The sequence below is a fragment of the Anser brachyrhynchus genome (assembly GCF_964034855.1).
Source record: "Anser brachyrhynchus genome assembly, chromosome: 28".
Classification (NCBI taxonomy): domain Eukaryota; kingdom Metazoa; phylum Chordata; class Aves; order Anseriformes; family Anatidae; genus Anser; species Anser brachyrhynchus.
The window spans coordinates 2,067,954-2,084,545 of NC_137721.1; the positions used below are offsets into that span (position 1 = coordinate 2,067,954).

A 16,592-nucleotide genomic window follows, 5' to 3' on the forward strand; every position below is an offset into this window, starting at 1 on the left:
CCTTTGGCCTCTCGGTGGTGGCTGAAGGTTTTGGGGTCTTTGGGGTGCCGGGGAGCCAGCGGGGAGCGGGGCGTGCGCTGGATGAAAGCCCCTGGTCGTGAGAACCCCCCCAGAGGGAGCGGGAGCCTTGTCGAGCCCCGCATGAAACGCCTCGAAGGGTTCGTGCAAGGAGCCTCCAAACCTCGGCTGGGGGAAACCGGAGGCTGCTCGGGGAACGGCGGGGTGTGCAGGAGGGTGGCCGGGGGATGGCGGGGGGGGGTGAAACCATCCCAGGTTTACGCACAGGGACGTGTGGGGACGGAGGTTAAGCGACACAAAACCGCGGCCCTTTTCTCTCCCTTGAAATGCAGCAAGCTCCAAAGCTGCATGGGGAGGTGGAGGAGGCAAGGATCCGGCCCGAAATCTGGTTCCCAGCGGTGTCCCTTGTTTTTGGGGGACACTGGGAGCAGGTTGCGTCCTGTCGTGCTCCTCTCCCTCTGCAAAGCAGCAATCCAGGCCTCCTGCAAGTTGGTCTGAGATCGAACTGGGGGGCAGGGGGTTGCTCTGACCGCCCTCGTTGTCCCCGATAGCTGCGTCCCCTGAAAACCAGCCCAGGCTCCGTCCCGGCCATCAGGGCGTCTGATTTATGGGTGGGATGGGTGCGTGTCTCACAGCAATAATGCCAGCAATAATCGCAGTGAAATGTATTCATTCACACATGACAGACATGGAACCTGCAGTTAGGAGTATTTTGAGATATGTAAAAATCCCTGGGAATGATTTTGAAATGGGGTCCGGGAGCTAAAGCAGGCGTCGGTGGGGATATTTGGGGGTTTAGCCTCAAAGCGGGGCCGCTCTGTTTTTGAGGTGATTTGGTGCGAGTTGGATGGAGATCAGATGAAAGTCCTGGCACGGTAAAAACGGGGTTGATGCTCCGAGGACAGGCGTGGGACGTGTCGCCAGAGCCAGCGAAGCTGCCGGCAGGAGCCTCGGCAGCACGCGGGCACCGCACGGATTTGATCTGGAACCGGTTCCAGCCCCACTCGCTTTGGGGTCTGGTTGCACACGCGAGTGGGGACCCAGCGCTCCTCCATCCCCTACAGAGAGCAGCTGGGATCCATCATAAGCGACCTACCTGATGTAAAATATCAAAGCTCAGGTGGGCAGCACCTTCGTTAGCACAGCCCTGCGTCACCGGCGCGGCTGCGATGCTGTTAAAAGGGATGTGATGCTGTAAAAGGGATGGGGATCTCGAGGAGGCTGGTCTGGGGGCTTTTTTGCTCTGTTTTCAGTCTGATTCCTGCAGAAAGTGAGATTTCTGCGACCGCAAGGGCGCATCTGTCGTTTCTCACCTCTCTCCCAGGAGCTTCTGAAATGGGGCGACTTCAGCCCCGTTCAGTTCGGTGCCATTTCCCGATCCCCAGCCTGCAGGGACTGCTTTGGGGCTTCGGTTAGGTTTGTTTTTCGGAAGCTCGTGTCTAGTATTAGCTCTGAAAAGCAGCTTTCGCTTGCACACACAAGACCGGTGAAGGGCCGTGGCCATTCCCTTCTTGCAGGGCGAGGAGAGCAGGGGAAGCAGCAGAGCACCTCAGCCCAAGGAGGATCCTCGGGGTCTCATCCCAAAGGATCCCTGCTTTTACGGGCACTGCCTGCCTGCTCCTGCCCGCGCCGAGTGCCCTCAGGAGCTCCTTGTGGAGCAGGGAGGTTGCCCGAGCACATCACGGGCAGTGACACGGGGGGAAAGGAGCCCGCTGGAGTAAAGCGCTCGGCTTGGGTGCAGGGGAAGCTGCTCCGCACGTGGCCGTGCCAGCAGGGGAAGGGGCAGCCCGCTGCGGTGCGCCGGGCTCCGCCGGAGCAGGGAGAGGGCTCCCCGGCATCGCTTCCACCCTCCGGCCCACTGGTCATGCCAATTTGTCACCAAGCTGGGATTTCAATTAAACCCCCAAAGGAGGGGTCAGGGGTTACGCAAACACGGTGGCAAAGGCCACTCGCCTGGAGGGCTTCCCCGGGGCCGCTGCTGCCGGCCCCTCGCTTTACACAGCCCCAATTGACCCAGGCTGAGGGCCGGCATTGTTCCCCGCGCGCCATTCAAGAGGCCGTTTGTCAATAAAATTGACCTCTGGGCTCCCAGGGATGCAGCCTCCTCCTCTTCCTCCCTCTCCCAGCGGCTCGGCCGGAGCAGAGCCGGCGGCGCCTCGGCCATCCCCGTGCCCGGGGAGCAGAGAGGGGCGAGCTGAGGGGCACGGCAAGGACCCCAGTTTTGTGCCGGGCTCTGCCTTTTGCTCTCTCGCATTTGACCAAAGCCATTTGGCAATTTCCAGACAGAGCAATTGGCAAATTCATCTTAAGCACCGGCATCATCAGTCCTCAGCACCGGCATCATCCGTCCCCAGCACCGGCATCATCCGTCCCCAGCACCGGCATCATTCACCCTCTCCGGTTCTCCTTTCACAGCCATTCCTGCGTCCCTTCCCCACGAGCATCCCATGACGATTTCCCACTCCTCTCCACCCTTTGACACAGGGACCCAGGGTTTTTTTCTTCCTGCAGCAGAGCCAGGTCCTGTTTCACCCCCAGCAGCATCTCTCCGTACCTGCCCTCTGGCTTTTTGGGGCGCCGCGGGGCTCCCCGCGGGTTTGGGCCACGACTGTGCCAGGCAGCGCGGCGAACAAGCGGTGCTTGAACCTGCAGCCGCTTCGACAAACGGGTATCGCAGAGCAAGTGGCAATTAGCGTGGGTAAAGAGCCCCTTAGTGACTGTCCCTTACATAACACCTTTGTTCCCGGCCCTTCGCTTCATATTCGCCTTGTAAATAGACTTGACTCCCGCTTTTTGCCGGGGCCTTTATTCCCCCTTGATTTTATTTTATCGTTCTCGGGACCTGGCGGAAGAAGGAGCCGATTGTTCGCCCGGTGGCACCAGCGATTTTAATTGCTGTGCCCCCGGTGCTGGCACCCGGGGGCTCGTTACGCTGCTGGCAACGAGCAAACGGAGCTCCGTAATTGCAAGGGGTCAAAGGGGTGCTCCTGCTGGGGGTGGCTTGGCAGCGGGGCCGGGCTTTACCCCCCCCCGGGCTTGGGGTCAGGGAGGGAAACTGGGGGGCTCTGGGTCAGGATCCGTTCACGCCGTGTCCTCCTGTCGCCAGATAACGCAGGGGTCCAGGGGGATTTGCACCCATGGGTGGTGCCGGGGTGCCATGGGGCGCTTTGGGGTGCTGGTGTCAAGCACCGGGGGTGCTGCCGGGGCTCCTCCTCGGGCACGGCACCGCTGGTGTTGCCGAGGCCCCGATGCCAGCACCGGTGATGCCGCGTGGCCGCGGGGAGCCCCCAGGCGCTGCTCTTTGTTCGGAGCGGGGATGCTCGGGCCCCTGCTCCTCTCCGGAGCCTCCCCTCTCCCATATGGCGCCCATTATCAGGCGCGTGCCCCAGCCCCGTCTGACACGGAGCTTTACAGGTGTCGCTCGGATAACGATTCACACTCCAAGGAAGGTGGGAAAGATGATTAGCTGGCTTTCTATCAACCCGCACACGGCATCAGCTGGGCCGGGGGGGAAGGCGGCGGGGGCCGCCGATGTGTAAGGACACGTCGGGAGCCCAGGCTTTGTCCTGCCCCTAATTCCAATGCACTCGTGGGCACCCCTTTGTGTGCCTTAGTTTCCCCAGCTGTAGCAGAGAGATGTTGTTATTGCCTCGCCGTGTGAAACACCCTCGGAGCAGCTGATTGAGCTAAATAAAAAAAAAAAAAAAAGAAGAGGTGATTCAGGCAGGGCTCTCGGCAGCTGGGCTGCCGCGGGAGAGGGCGAGAGAGCTGGCGCAGTCGGGGCTCCCGGGGGACAGGGCTGGGAGCAGGGGGGGGAGACGTGAGTTAGATGAGCCCGTGGCTATAGCAAAAAGCAAAATCAGCTTTTCTGCCCCGTCCTTTGCGCCTGGGCCGTGCTGCGTCCCCCTGGGCTGGGCTGCGGGTTGTGAGGGGTCACGGAGCACAGCGTGCCCTGCCAGGCGGGGAAACTGAGGCACGAGGGGTCTCGGGGCTGGAGAGGCATCAGGGTGAGGAGCTGAGGCTGCGCCCCACGGGGATGTGACCGTCACCCCAACACCATCACCCGTCCCGGGCCCCCGGTGCCGCGGGAAGAGCCGGCGCTGCCTCTCCCCGCAGAAGCGGGGCTCCGGGATTATCCGCTCAGCCGCGCCATCTGTTCGCCAAACTGCCATCATTATGTTCAACTTGGGAAGAAAACGGCCCCTACAGAGAAGCAATTTGTTCGCTGACGAAACCTTTCAGGCTCTCGCCGTCCCACCCGACCCTCGCCGCCGCGCGGGCGAGCTCTCGGCGCGCTCGCCCGGCTTAAACAATCCTGCGGGGAGCGCGGCGGCGCGCGAGCCGGCCGTGGGGAGGGTGCGGGGCTCCCTAATCCGATTACCAAACATAACAGCCCTCAGAGGGGCCGGGGTGGGCGAGGGGAGGAGGAGGAGGAGGAGGAGGGAGGTGGGCTTCGCGCCCGACCCCTGCGTCAGGGGTCTCGCAATGATCTCACTGGAGGGGCTTTTCTTCCCCTCGCAGTGGGTTGCTTTTGAAACGTGCCGGGAGGGGATGAAAAAGGGGCAAGGGGCTGCCTGGGAAAGAGAGGAGGGGAGGGGAAGGTGGGGTGGGAAGGGGCTGGGGGCTGCTGGCCGGAGCCCTGCCCCGCTGCTGCTTCTCCATCCCGCGTCCCCGTGCGTGCCGGGGGGGTCCTGGCCGTGGGATGCGTCCCCCCAGTGAACAGAGTGGGGCTGGGGTCTCTGCGTGGGGCGAGGGCAGCAGAAGCCCCCCAGTGGCCGTGGTGGCAGCGGGGACGGAGCCGCGTGTCCCATTGCCACGCGCTTTTTTTGTGGGGTTTCAGTGGCACCGAAGCCCTGAAACTGTCTCGGTTTCACCGGGTTTCCTGTAAGGAACGACCGAACCCCCGGGCAGGTTCAAGCGGGGTTTGACGCGCGTCAGAGCCCAAAGCCGGGAACTTCTGCTGTGAAGCGATTCCTTTCCTTCCACCTTTGATGCAGTCGTTTCAGGTGCTCCAAGAGCAGCAGGAGTTAACAGGCGGCGGTGCCGCACGTGGCCGTGTCGGGTGGGCAGCAGGGCGCAGAGCCCCGTCTCCCACCGGTGTCACCCCACCTCCCGCTGCCCCCCACCCGGGTGCCAGCCCTGGGTGGGATGGAGCTGCCCCCCCCCCCCCCCCAGGGGACAGCACCGGGGGGCCCCACCTGGCGAGCGCCAGAGTCTGGCACCAGAGGTGTGAAAGCCTCTGGCAGCTGCCGGCAGGATGAGGCCCCCCCAGGCACCCTCCTGTGGGGGACCCCGGCACGGCCACCACGGCCCCCGCCACGAGCCCCCGGATCGGATGAGGATTTGGCCGCGGGAGCATCCCTCGCTCAAAGGGGCGACGCTTTCCTGGCCTGGGGGGCTTCTGCTCGGCCACAGCCCCCGTGTGAGGTGCGGGGTGGGAAGGGGGAGGCAGGAGCCACCTCCGTGCTGGGGACCCTGGTGTCACCCTGGGCTCACCGGGGCCATCGCACCCTCTGGTGGCGAAGCTCTGGAGGATCCCCCCCCTTGCGGGCGAGGATCAGAGCAAGGCACAAAACCCACAGGGCCCGACTGGGGCCCCACAGCATCGCCGTATAGGGTGCGGGGGGGGGGGCACCTGGGGGCCTTGCTTTCCCCCTGGAAAGAAACCTGGAGGCAAATCCGCCAGCAAAGCCGATGCGTGAATTCACGGGGAAGCCCTGAAGTTATGAAAGGAAAGGTATTTTAATTGTGGTGTTCAAAAGCGTCCATCGAAAAAGTCTCTGCTGCTGCTTGCCTTTTACCTAGGTACACCCCTTCCCCTAAGGAGAAGAGCCCCCCCGTAGCTCTCCTCTCTCCCCCACGTCTCAGAGAGCAGCGGGCGGGGAAACTGAGGCACGGGAGCGACACCTCTCACGCCAAGCTGAGCAAGGTCTGGGTCCGTGTCGCGTCCCCGGAGCGAGCCGGGCCGTGCCTTCCTCCCCCGAACCGCTGCAGCATCTCCTCGCCACGCACCCCGCTGCTCCCCAGCCTTAGGGACCGGGTGCTGGTCCCACGGGGGGGACGAGCCCGGCTGCCTGGGCCGGGGATTTGGGGCTGCCCGCACCGCCCGGCGCTGGCGATGCTGCTGGAGGCGTCGAGCCCGGTGCTGCAGGACCTCACCGTGGCGTCGGGGCCATCAGGCGAGGGTGCTGCCACCCAGCTCCTCGTCGCTCGCCCCAGGGTCGTCTCCGTCCTCGGGTACCTGCAGCGATGTGGAGATGTGGAGAGGGATGTGGATTTTGGGGGGGGGGCCTTTAACGGAGCTGCTTCCCACCCTGGGAAGAGGGAGGGTCCCCACCCCAATAAACCCACACGGAGGGTCCCCACGCCAATAAGCTCCCAGGGTGCTCCCAAATAAACCAACAGGGAGGGTCCCTACCCCAATAAACCCCCATGGAGGGTCCCCACCCCAATAAACCCACAAGGAGGAACCCCATACCAATAAATCTACAGGGTCCCCACAGGAAGGTCCCCATGCCAATAAGCCCCCAGGGTCCCCACCCCAATAAACCCTCAGGGAGGGTCCCTACCCCAATAAACCCATAGGGTCCCCACACCGATAAACCCCCAGAATCCCCTCAATAAACCCCCAGGGAGGGTTCCAACCCCAATAAACCCATAGGCTTCCCCCCAATAAACCCCCAGGGAGGGTCCCCACTCCAATAAACCCGCAGGGTCCCCCCCAGTAAACCCACACAGAGGGTCCCCACCCCAAAAACCCACAGGGTCCCCCCCAGTAAACCTCCAGGGAAGGTCCTCATGCCAATAAACCCAAAGGGTCCCCCCCAGTAAACACCCAGGGAGGGTCCCCACCCCAATAAATCCCCAGGGTCCCCCACAATAATCCCACGGAGTCCTCTCTCCAATAAACCCCCAGGGAGGGTCCCAACCCCAATAAACCCACAGGGTCCCCCCCAGTAAACCCCTAGGGAGAGTCCGCACCCCAACAAACCCACAGGATCCCCCCTAATAAACCCGTAGGGAGGGTCCCCACCCCAACAAACCCCCAGGGTCCCCCCCCCAGTAAACCCCCAGGGAGGGTCCCCACCCCAACAAATCCCCAGGGTCCCCCCCACTAAACCCACACAGAGGGTCCGCACCCCAATAAAACCCCAGGATCCCCCCCACTAAACCCCCAGGGAGGGTCCCCAACCCAACAAACCCACAGGATCCCCCCCAGTAAACTCGCAGGGAGGGTCCCCACCCCATAGGCTCCCCCCAATAAACCCCCAGGGAGGGTCCGCACCCCAACAAACCCCCAGGGTCCCCCCACTAAACCCCCAGGGAGGGTCCCCACCCCAACAAACCCCCAGGGTCCCCCCCCCAGTAAACCCCCAGGGAGGGTCCCCACCCCAACAAATCCCCAGGGTCCCCCCCAGTAAACCCACACAGAGGGTCTGCACCCCAATAAAACCCCAGGATCCCCCCCACTAAACTCCCAGGGAGGGTCCCCACCCCAACAAACCCCCAGGGTCCCCCCCCAGTTAACCCCCAGGGAGGGTCCCAACCCCAACACACCCCCAGGGTCCCCCCCAGTAAACCTCCAGGAAGGATTACCACCCCAATGAACCCCCAGGGTCCCCCCTCAATAAACCCCCAGGGAGGGTCCCCAACCCCAAAAACCCACAGGGTGCCCTCCCACTAAACCCCCAGGGAGGGTCCCAACCCCAACAAACCCCCAGGGAGGGTCCCCACCCCAACAAACCCCCAGGCTCCCCCCCAATAAACCCCCAGGGAGGGTCCTAACCCCAATAAACCCCCAGGGTCCCCCCCAATAAACTCACAGGGAGGATTCCCACCCCAACACACCCCCAGGCTCCCCCCCAATAAACCCCCAGGGAGGGTCCCGTCCCCCCCCACACCCACTTTTACCCCCCCACCCCCCCCTTTACCTCCCTCAGGACCTTGCTCTCCGCCTCCGGGCTCTCCGGGGCCCACCTCAGCACCCTGCTTCCCAGGAGGGCACCTTGGGGACGGCCGGAGCCGGCCGGGGGCGCCCTGAGCGCGGGGGTCCCGCCGCGCTCCCCGGCCTTCCCCTGCCACCTAGCGGCTGCCCGGGGGGGCCGCAGGGCCGCGGACACGCGTGGGGGGGGGGGGGTCCCGGGGAAGGGGCTCCCGGAGGAGAAACTCACCCGTGAGGCTGCCCCCGAGGGCGGCGAGGATCAGGGTGACGGGCAGGGCGCAGAGCTGCCACCACGCCTGGCCGCCGGCCGTGCGGCTGCCCTGGGCCACCAGCGGGAACACGCGCTCCAGCCTGAGGGTGGGGAAGGTGGGGGGGGGGGGCTCTGCTCGTGGCTGGAGAAGCCCCCCAGCTCGGGGGGTCGTGGGGCAGCCCCCCCCCCTCCCAAATTCTGGCTCTTCTCACCTGCCGCCGTAAGCGTCGGCGGTGGCCAGCCCCGCCAGCAGCGTCCCCACCAAGGTGCCCAGGACCCCCGGCAGCCCGTGGACGTTGTGGACCCCGCACGTGTCCTGGATTTTCAGCCTGGAGCGCAGGATGGGCTGGGGGGGGGAGCACGGAGAGGAGGTGAGGGGGGGGATGCTCACCAAGGAAGCCGGGCTGCTGCTCGTTTTGGAGCTGATGCAGCCCCCCCAGCGCACCCGGAGGGGGTCCCCCACATCCCCACGTCCTCGGTGTCAGGGGGGGACTCACCGAGAGGAACCTGGAGCCCAGCAGGGAGAGGTGGCTGGCCAGAAACCCCGCCACGAGGGCCCCGAAGGGGGTGAGCAGCATCTCCCCGGCCATCCCCATCACCGCCGCGCCGACCAGGGCGGCATCCTGGATCTGGGCCTGGGGGAGGACACGGTCAGGGCACTGTTCCCGTGGAGAACGTCACCTTTGGGCTGGGATTTGGGCTGCTGCAGGGCTCAAGCTGGGTCTTAACAAAGCCGAGGGAGCCTAACAGCATCCCCTTGCCCCTTTATGTGCCCCGCGGGACGGGACAGGGGTTTGGGTTCAGCTCAGGAGCGGACCTACCGCCTGCAGCGTGCCCTCCTCGTAGAGGATGGGCGAGAGGACGAAGGCGGCCAGGGTGCTCGCTGCCAGCGAGAAGTAGACGTTCAGCACTGCCCAGGGCTCGGCGCTGTCCTGCGCCGTGGTGGCCGAGGCGAAGCTGGGCCAGAAGATCCACAGGTAGAGGGTCCCTGCGGGGAAGGGGGCCAGGCAGGTTTTGGCACCGAGGACGCTCCCTCCAAGGAATAACTCTTCTCGCTAGTGCCAGGGGACGCAAAAAGGGACCGAGGCCCCATTTGGCAGCGTAGGAGGGTCACGTTGGGCAGGAGAAAAAGCTTTTTCCCCCCATCCCTAGGGAGGTGGAGGTCCTCTGTCCTCGGAGGTTTGGTGGCCTCCGGTTGCCCCGTCCTAGCTCCGGTGCCAGTCCTCCCACCGCCGTCCCCGTGACCCCGGTGCTGCCGGGCTCGAGCTCCGTACCGAGCACAGCGAAGACATCGGGCTGGCGCCCCGCGTCCTGCTGCTCCTCCTGCTCATCCGCACGGGGCTGGCGCAGGGCTCGCGAAACCATCAAGCCGAAATAAGCTCCGAAGGTGTGGACGGTCAGGGAGCCCCCACTGTCGCTTATCTGGTGGGTGCAGAAAACACGGACGGGGTACAGGATCGGTCCCGATGGATAAGGCAGGTCGTGATGACAGGAGGCCCGCGGCCACCTTGTTTTTGGAGGGGCGACTCACCCCCATGAGGCTGAGCAGGATGAATTCGTTGCAGGCGAAGAGGGGGACCTCCAGCAGGGTCATCAGCAGCATCTGGATGGGGTTTACCCTGCCCAGAACGGCTCCGGATGAGATGAGGACGGCGGCAGTGCAGAAGTCGGCACTGACCATGCTGGGAAGGAGAGGAAAGGCGTGGGGTGGGATCCGGCGCTGCTGGCTGTGAGTGCAGGCACCGGAGGAAAGGCTGGAGGTGAGCCTGAATCCTGCGTCCCGACCCCTACATCCCAAATCCTGCATCCCAACCCCTGTATCCCAAATCCTGCATCCTGACCCCTACATCCCAGATCCTGTGTCCTGACCCCTATATCCCGAACCCTGCATCCCGACCCGTACATCCCAAATCCTGCACCCTGCATCCCGCTGCTCCTGCAGGCCGAGCGGGCGGCCGGCTTCTTGCAGCGTTGGTGCCAAGGGGACGGCGTGGCTTGGGGCAGGCAGGGCCACCGTGCCCCCTAAAAGCTGGCTGACGGCTCGCAAGCCTGGTCCTGCTTGGCCTCCCCATCCTCCGTAGCACAGCGGTGAGTTTTACAGAGGAGGGAGCCAGCGTGCAAGGGATGGAGCCGGGATCGGCACCTTCCCGGCAGCAGCACCCTTCCCTGCCTTACCTCTGAGCACCCACGTAAATTTTGCCCTTCAGGGAGAAGTAGAAAAGCCCCTGGGCCAGGAGGGCCCACTGCACGGCGAAGGCCATGACGAGGAGGCTGGTGGCCACGCTGCCCAGCCCGTAGCGGCCGAGGAAGGCCAGCAGGAACCCGAAACCGAGGAGAGCCTGGAGGTGGGCATCGCGGAAACCTGGCGGGGAGAGGCACAAGGGGGGGTTTGGGACATGGGGGGCAGGCACAGGGTCCTCTCCATGGGCGGCAGCGATGCTCGCCCAGCCTGCTTGGCCACCTTTTAGGGTTCAAACAGGTTTTGGGGTGCTGGAGCCTTCAGCCTTCCCCGCCTACGTGTCCCAGCACCCACGGTGGATGTGTCACCGCCCTTGGAGGTTTCCGGAGGGGACCACGGGCGTACGCCTGTCCCTGCCCGACATGCGCCTCCTGCGGCTCCGGCTCACCCCACATGCGTCAGCTCCACGCAGATAGCAGCCTCCACAAACCCCATGTGGGGTGCCCCACAGCCTGGAAGCTTCCTGGGGCGGGTGACACGGGCACGAAGGTGGCCAGAGGTGCCAGCCACGGCTGGGGACCCCCCTGCTGCCCCTGGAGACATCAGGGGGACGAGGGGACCCGAAGCGCAAACACCCAGGGGCGTCACCCCACAGCTGGCAGCAAAACCCAGGAGTGGGGACCCATGTCTCCCTTGGGGGATGTGTCCTTCGGGGCCCGGTGCCGTGCCTGCCCCACAGGGACAGGTGACTCAGCACCGGGTGCGGTTACGCGGCGAAACCGGGCGAACCTGCCGGCTGCCGCCCGCGCCGGGGCAAAGGGCTGGTCCCGGGTGAGTTTGAATCACCTGCCTGGCCCCGGCGCTGCCCCAAAGGGTCTGTGCAGGGTGCTGAGCCCCCTGTGATGGCTGAGGGGTACGGTCAGGATCAGCCCCTGGAAAGACAAACACCCTGTGGCAGGGGCTTGGCACAGTTCCCTCGGTGCTACAAACCCCGCGGGTGGTTTTGAAGCCCCCCAAGCGCTGGGAGCAGCTCCTGGGCTTCCCATCAGGGGATGGGGGCACGATCGGGGCCGCCAACGTGTGTGTGTCCCACAGCAGCCATCCGTGCTGAGGGCTTGCCCATCCTCAGCTCACCTGGGGACTTGTGCCGGGCAGCACATGCTCCTCCCAACCACCGGCCCTCCCCGGGGGGCACCCTGGTGAGCCTCATGTGCCCCCTGCTCCCCTTTAGGGTCCGGTTCGGAGCTGAGCCTGCGCCGAGCACGGCGACATCCAGCAGCACCCAGGGGGACGGGCAGAGCCGGCCCCTGCGCCCCTCGGGGATGGCGTACTCACGGGGGTACCCCGACCCGGGCTCGGGGTCTCTCCGGCTGCAGTTGGACTGCGGGGAGCAGAGGCCGGGGCCGCTCTCGGGGCCGTACCGGACAAAGGCGGCGAAGAGGATGATGGTGAGGAGCTGGAGGAAGAAGCACAGCCCGGCCAGCCGGAGCCTCGAGGCAGCAGCAGTGCCCTCGGCCATGCCAGGGGGGCGGCGAACCCCGGATCGGGCCGGCGGCGTGCGGGCAGCTGCCTGCAAACCCTGCCTGCGGGGCCACCGGCTCCAGCCAGCGCCCCGGAAGGAAGGAGGCAAACAAGGGCGAGGAGAGGGGCCGGAGGCTGCTGTCGGCAAAGGAGGAGGGATCCCCTCCCAGCCGGGCCAGCTGGAAGGCGAGGGTTTTGTTTGCTTTGCTCTCCTTCGCTCGGCTTTCCGTTGGCTGCCGCTGCCGGGACGTGTTTGTTGTGCGCCCGGAGTGCAAACCCCAAAAAGGAAGAGGAAGAGAAAGGAGCCAAACAAGCGCGTTGCAGCCCGCGTTTGGGAAGCGGCTGTGGTGACTCCGTGCCGTGCCGAGCTGGGACTTCGGGGACCCAGAGCCGGGCCGGGGTCCCCGCGCGGGGAACGACTCAGGGCTGGGGCTGTGGTCGTGGCAGGGCCGCTGGGCGCAGCTGCTGGGAAAATGCGAGCACTGGCACAGCCCCTTCGTGGTGCCGCGGCTCTGGGAAGAAGCAGCCAGCCCCAGACCTCAGCCAGGTGCTGCTGGGGGGGGTTTTAGGGTCTGTTTTGGCAGCCACGCGCATGGCACAGAGCCCACAGCAGCCCGGAGAGGAGCGTGCCGGGCTGTCCCGCGTTGTTTTTGCCTTTCTTTGCGCTTTTCTGTCCCCACTTTGGCTCGTAACAACCACTGAATGGCTTGAGCTGCAGGGGGGGGACGTGGGGGGCTGCTCATGCGGGCAGCTCTGAGGGGGTTACAGCGAGCTAGGGAGGGGGCACGCGGTGCTGATCCCCCCCAGGAGGGTTATTTTATGCGCCATGCGAGGCCGGGAGCGCTGTGTCCTCCGGGGACAGACGGCCGCTTGTCTCGCGCTTCGTTGGCCACGAGCTTCGTCCTCCCCTGGAGATGGACCCGGGGGGGGGGGGGAGCTGATAAGGGGGGGCCCAGCACACAGCCCCATTGTGCGCCCCTGCTTTGTTCCCGGCCCCAAGGTGACAGCAGGGGAGCCTCTCGGGTGGCTTTGGGTGAGGCCGGGGGGGTGGCAGGAGGGACCCCCCACACACACAGGAGCCCCGCAGGATGGCATCGGTGAGCTGGGAACTCGATGTGGGGGGCAGGAATTTAATCTGTGTGGCAAGGAGCAGCGTCCCCATGGGGGGAACTGGTGCCCAGGGGGTCTCTGCCCGCACCAGGGGTTGCGGAGCCCTGCGTGGTGCTGACATTTTCCCCTGAATTCCCCGGCTCTGTGGCCTGCGAATAAAAGCACGCTTGTTAGCCGGGAGCGCTGTGTTTTTGCCCAGCAGAACAATAAAGAGAAAGATGCTCACAATGGGAAATTGTGCTTCCTCCTCCCCGTGCGTTCCTCGGGGAGGTGTTTGGGGAAAAAAAAAAAAAAATAGAAAAAAGAGAGAAGAAAGCTGGAAGAGACGGGGACGGGGCAGGGAGCGAGGGCGCAGCCATGGGAGCAGGCACGAAGGGGCCGCGGGGCCGCGGGGCTGCCGGGACGCTGCCAGCCCACGGACGGTGACGGTGACGGTGACAGCAGCGCTGGCCCACGGGGAGGGCAGGGGCCAGCTGGGAGCACCCGAGGCCACCCTTGTACCCCTGCGTCCCCTCTTCCCGGCAGCACCACGGCGCAGGTTTGAGCTTCCCAGAGCCCTCGGTGCCATGTCGGGGCGGCTGTGACGGAGCTGGGACGTGGGCCCTGGGTGCTGGAGGGGGTGGATGGCCACAGCAGCTCCCCTGGGGACGGTAAGAGGTGGCAGGGACCGAGGGCGGGGTGGCATTGGGGGGGTCCGATCCTGCCCGGCTCAGTGCTGCGCGCATCCCACGTGGAGATGTCCCCTTCGCAGGGCAAGCATTGAGGTGATGGCTGCGGATGTCCCCACCGCGTCCTCTGGTCCCCAGCAAGGCCGGGGGCCGTCCCGCTGCACGTCCCTGAGCCCATCACTCCCCCCGGGCACCCTCCTGCCCCCAGCTCCAAAGATGCTCCGGCTTCTCCTGCTCAGCTCCCTCTGGCTCCTGGCAGCGTCCCCAGCCTCCAGCATCTTCCAGCGGCCCACGGGGAGCCCGGGTACGGAGCGGGGACGGGGACGGGGGGCACAGGGAACTGCTGCTTGGGAACGGTGCTGGGGGCTGAGCTGCGCTGAGCCAGGATGGGTGCTGGAAGCCAGCTGGGGGTGCTGATGAGGGCGGTGGGGAGATGTCTGGGGCCGCTGAGGTGCTCTGAGCCGGTGCCCGGCTCCCCGCAGCCGCCCCGCGCCTGCAGTACCTGCTGGAGCCCCTGCACGGCGCGGTGCACACGCAGCGCGGTGCCACCGCCACGCTGCCCTGCGTCCTGCGCGCCCTGCCCCGCAACTACCGGGTGAAGTGGAGCAAGGTGGAGCCGGCCAACTACGGGGAGAGCGTCATCATCATCACCAACGGGCTGTACCACAAGAACTACGGGCCCCTCAGCCCCCGGGTGCGCCTGCGGCACAGCCACCGCTACGACGCCTCGCTCACCATCACGGACGTGGCCTTGGAGGACGAGGGGCGCTACCGCTGCCAGCTGGTCAACGGGCTGGAGGACGAGAGCGTCTCGCTCACGCTGCACCTCGAGGGTGAGCCTCGGCTGCCTCCCGGCGGGGAGAGGAGGCCGCGGGTCCCCGCCGTGCCCCCCCTTGCAATGCCCCTTGCTCCTCAGCACCAGGTTCTCGGGGGGGAATGAGCCAAAACCCCCTCGGGGAGAGCATCTCCGTCCCCTCCATCCCTGTCCCTGTCCTCCCCAGGCGTCGTCTTCCCCTACCAGCCCAGCAACGGGCGCTACAGGTTCAACTACCACGAGGCCAAGCGTGCGTGCGAGCAGCAGGACGCCCGGCTGGCCACCTACCAGCAGCTCTACAAAGGTACCGCCCTGCTGCTGCGGGGGGACCCAAAAAAACCCTTTCCTGCCCCCGAAACACGCCCTGCTGGGCCGCGGAGGAGGGAAGAGCTGCATGGCAGCGGTGACGCTGAAGTCCCCGGGGGCAGCACAGCCCCGTCCCTCATTTTGTCCTCCCTCCGCTCGCCCCGCAGCCTGGACAGAGGGCTTGGACTGGTGCAACGCGGGCTGGGTCCTCGACGGCACCGTGCACTACCCCATCATCAACTCCCGCGAGCCGTGCGGCGGCCGCCTCCTCCTGCCCGGCGTCCGCACCTACGGGGCCAGGGACAAGCAGCGGGACCGCTTCGACGCCTTCTGCTTCACCTCGGCGCTGCAAGGTGCCGCCGGCGCCCCCCCGTCGTCCCCGGGCACGGAGCCCACCGGGGGCCCCTCCTGGGTCCGGTGCCTGCTCACCCTCCGTGTCCCCATGTGTCCCTAGGTGAGGTCTACTTCATCCGGGGCCACCTGAGCTTCAAGGAGGCCGGGCAGGCGTGCCGCAACCACGGGGCTGCCATGGCCAAAGTGGGGCAGCTCTACGCCGCCTGGAAGTTTTCCGGGCTGGATCGCTGCGACGGGGGGTGGCTGGCGGACGGCAGCGTGCGGTACCCCATCACCGCCCCCCGGCAGCGCTGCGGGGGGCTGCCCGAGCCCGGCGTGCGGAGCTTCGGCTTCCCCAGCAAGGAGCAGCGGACCTACGGCACCTACTGCTTCGCAGGGGTGTAGGAGAGGTGGGCCAAGCCCAGGGGACGGCGCCGGCCCTCGGCACCCAGGTGGGGAGCTCGAGGTGGGGCTGGGGGTCTCGGGGTGGTGTTGGATGGCTCGTGCATCCTCTGGGGGAGCGGTGGGGCTGAATTGGGGTGGCTCGTGCATCCTCTGATGGTTTGTGCATCCTCTGGGGGAGCGGTGGGGCTGAATTCAGGTGGTTTGTGCATCCTCTGGTGGAGCCATGCATCCCCTGACGGAGTGATGGGGCTGAATTCAGGTGGCTCTTGCATCCCCTGGTGGAGCTGCTCCCCCCATCCCAGCTGCTCCAGGGCTCGCTGGGCACTGGGGGCTTGCTGGAGAAGCCGGTCCCATTACCAGCCCAGGAAAGGGGGCTCCAATACCCCCCGATCCCCCCACCCCCGGTGTTTCCCTCGCCCCATTCTCGCTCCCCGCAGCCGCGAGGACTGGCCAGTGCAGGCGTGCTGGAGAGCTGGGCATTAACGAGCGTGACTAATGGAGTTTCGCTTTCTTAATTAATAAAGCGACGGTAAAGCTGCATGACGAAGCTGTGCCCTCATGTGCCCTCTGCCCCTGGGACCTCCTGGGCTCTCAGCGATGGGGATCTGCCAAGGACTTCTTGTTTCGAGCAGGGGACAGCTTATAGGGACCCCCCCCTCGGGGTGTCCTGGTGTTATCGGTGTCCCTGGCACCGCACTGGGGGGGTTTCTGGGTTGGTGACACAGCCGGGGACAGTTATAAAAAGCACTGGCGCTGGAGATAGCAGCGTGGGGAGACACGGGTGGCCCCAGCCCTGCGAGGTGCCCCCTGCCTCCTGCACACCCGCCAGCAGCAGCTTCCCAACCCAAACCTTGCCGGGTCCCTGCGGCCACCGGGATTTGGGGACACTTTGGGCTGCGCCTCCCCGTTTCCGTGGCCGTGGGACGTCGCTGTGCCAGCAGCACTGGTGTGCACCCCACGTTCCCAATTTCAGGGCTGGGTACCCCTGCCTCTCGGCTGCCCCGAAGGGCCGAGGCACGGCTCTGTGCCACCCATTTATCTGCTTT

General features: G+C 65.7%; 2 protein-coding genes across 4 annotated transcripts; one reads left to right on the forward strand and one right to left on the reverse strand.

The window, feature by feature from the left end:
- Positions 1-5,741: 5,741 nt before the first annotated feature.
- On the reverse strand, positions 5,742-11,908 carry RHBG (Rh family B glycoprotein; the record flags this gene model as incomplete). 3 transcript variants are annotated; one of them, XM_080570157.1, is made up of 10 exons in its annotated part: positions 5,742-6,259; positions 7,962-8,023; positions 8,190-8,311; positions 8,423-8,556; positions 8,708-8,845; positions 9,032-9,198; positions 9,485-9,632; positions 9,742-9,892; positions 10,386-10,572; positions 11,725-11,908. In XM_080570157.1, 10 exons carry the CDS (start codon positions 11,906-11,908, stop codon positions 6,194-6,196), a joined length of 1,359 nt encoding a protein of 452 aa, XP_080426283.1. In that variant the 3' UTR covers positions 5,742-6,193. The 3 variants fall into 3 exon arrangements, with proteins under 3 accessions (XP_080426283.1, XP_080426282.1, XP_080426284.1); XM_080570156.1 differs by having other exon boundaries at positions 7,950-8,023; XM_080570158.1 differs by lacking the exon at positions 7,962-8,023.
- A 1,644-nt stretch (positions 11,909-13,552) lies between these two features.
- Positions 13,553-16,082, forward strand: HAPLN2 (hyaluronan and proteoglycan link protein 2). The gene is made up of 6 exons (XM_080570155.1): positions 13,553-13,670; positions 13,772-13,992; positions 14,171-14,521; positions 14,690-14,806; positions 14,976-15,161; positions 15,263-16,082. The coding sequence occupies exons 2-6, from the start codon at positions 13,788-13,790 to the stop codon at positions 15,544-15,546; spliced, it is 1,143 nt and encodes a 380-aa protein (XP_080426281.1). The 5' UTR covers positions 13,553-13,670; positions 13,772-13,787; the 3' UTR covers positions 15,547-16,082.
- The last annotated feature ends 510 nt before the right edge of the window (positions 16,083-16,592 follow it).

Coding starts and splice junctions, on each gene's coding strand:
- HAPLN2 (XM_080570155.1), top strand. CDS start 13,788: ATGGCTGCGGATGTCCCCACCGCGTCCTCTGGTCCCCAGCAAGGCCGG. Junction 13,993..14,170: donor GCGGCCCACGGGGAGCCCGG/GTACGGAGCGGG, acceptor GGCTCCCCGCAG/CCGCCCCGCGCCTGCAGTAC. Junction 15,162..15,262: donor CTTCACCTCGGCGCTGCAAG/GTGCCGCCGGCG, acceptor ATGTGTCCCTAG/GTGAGGTCTACTTCATCCGG.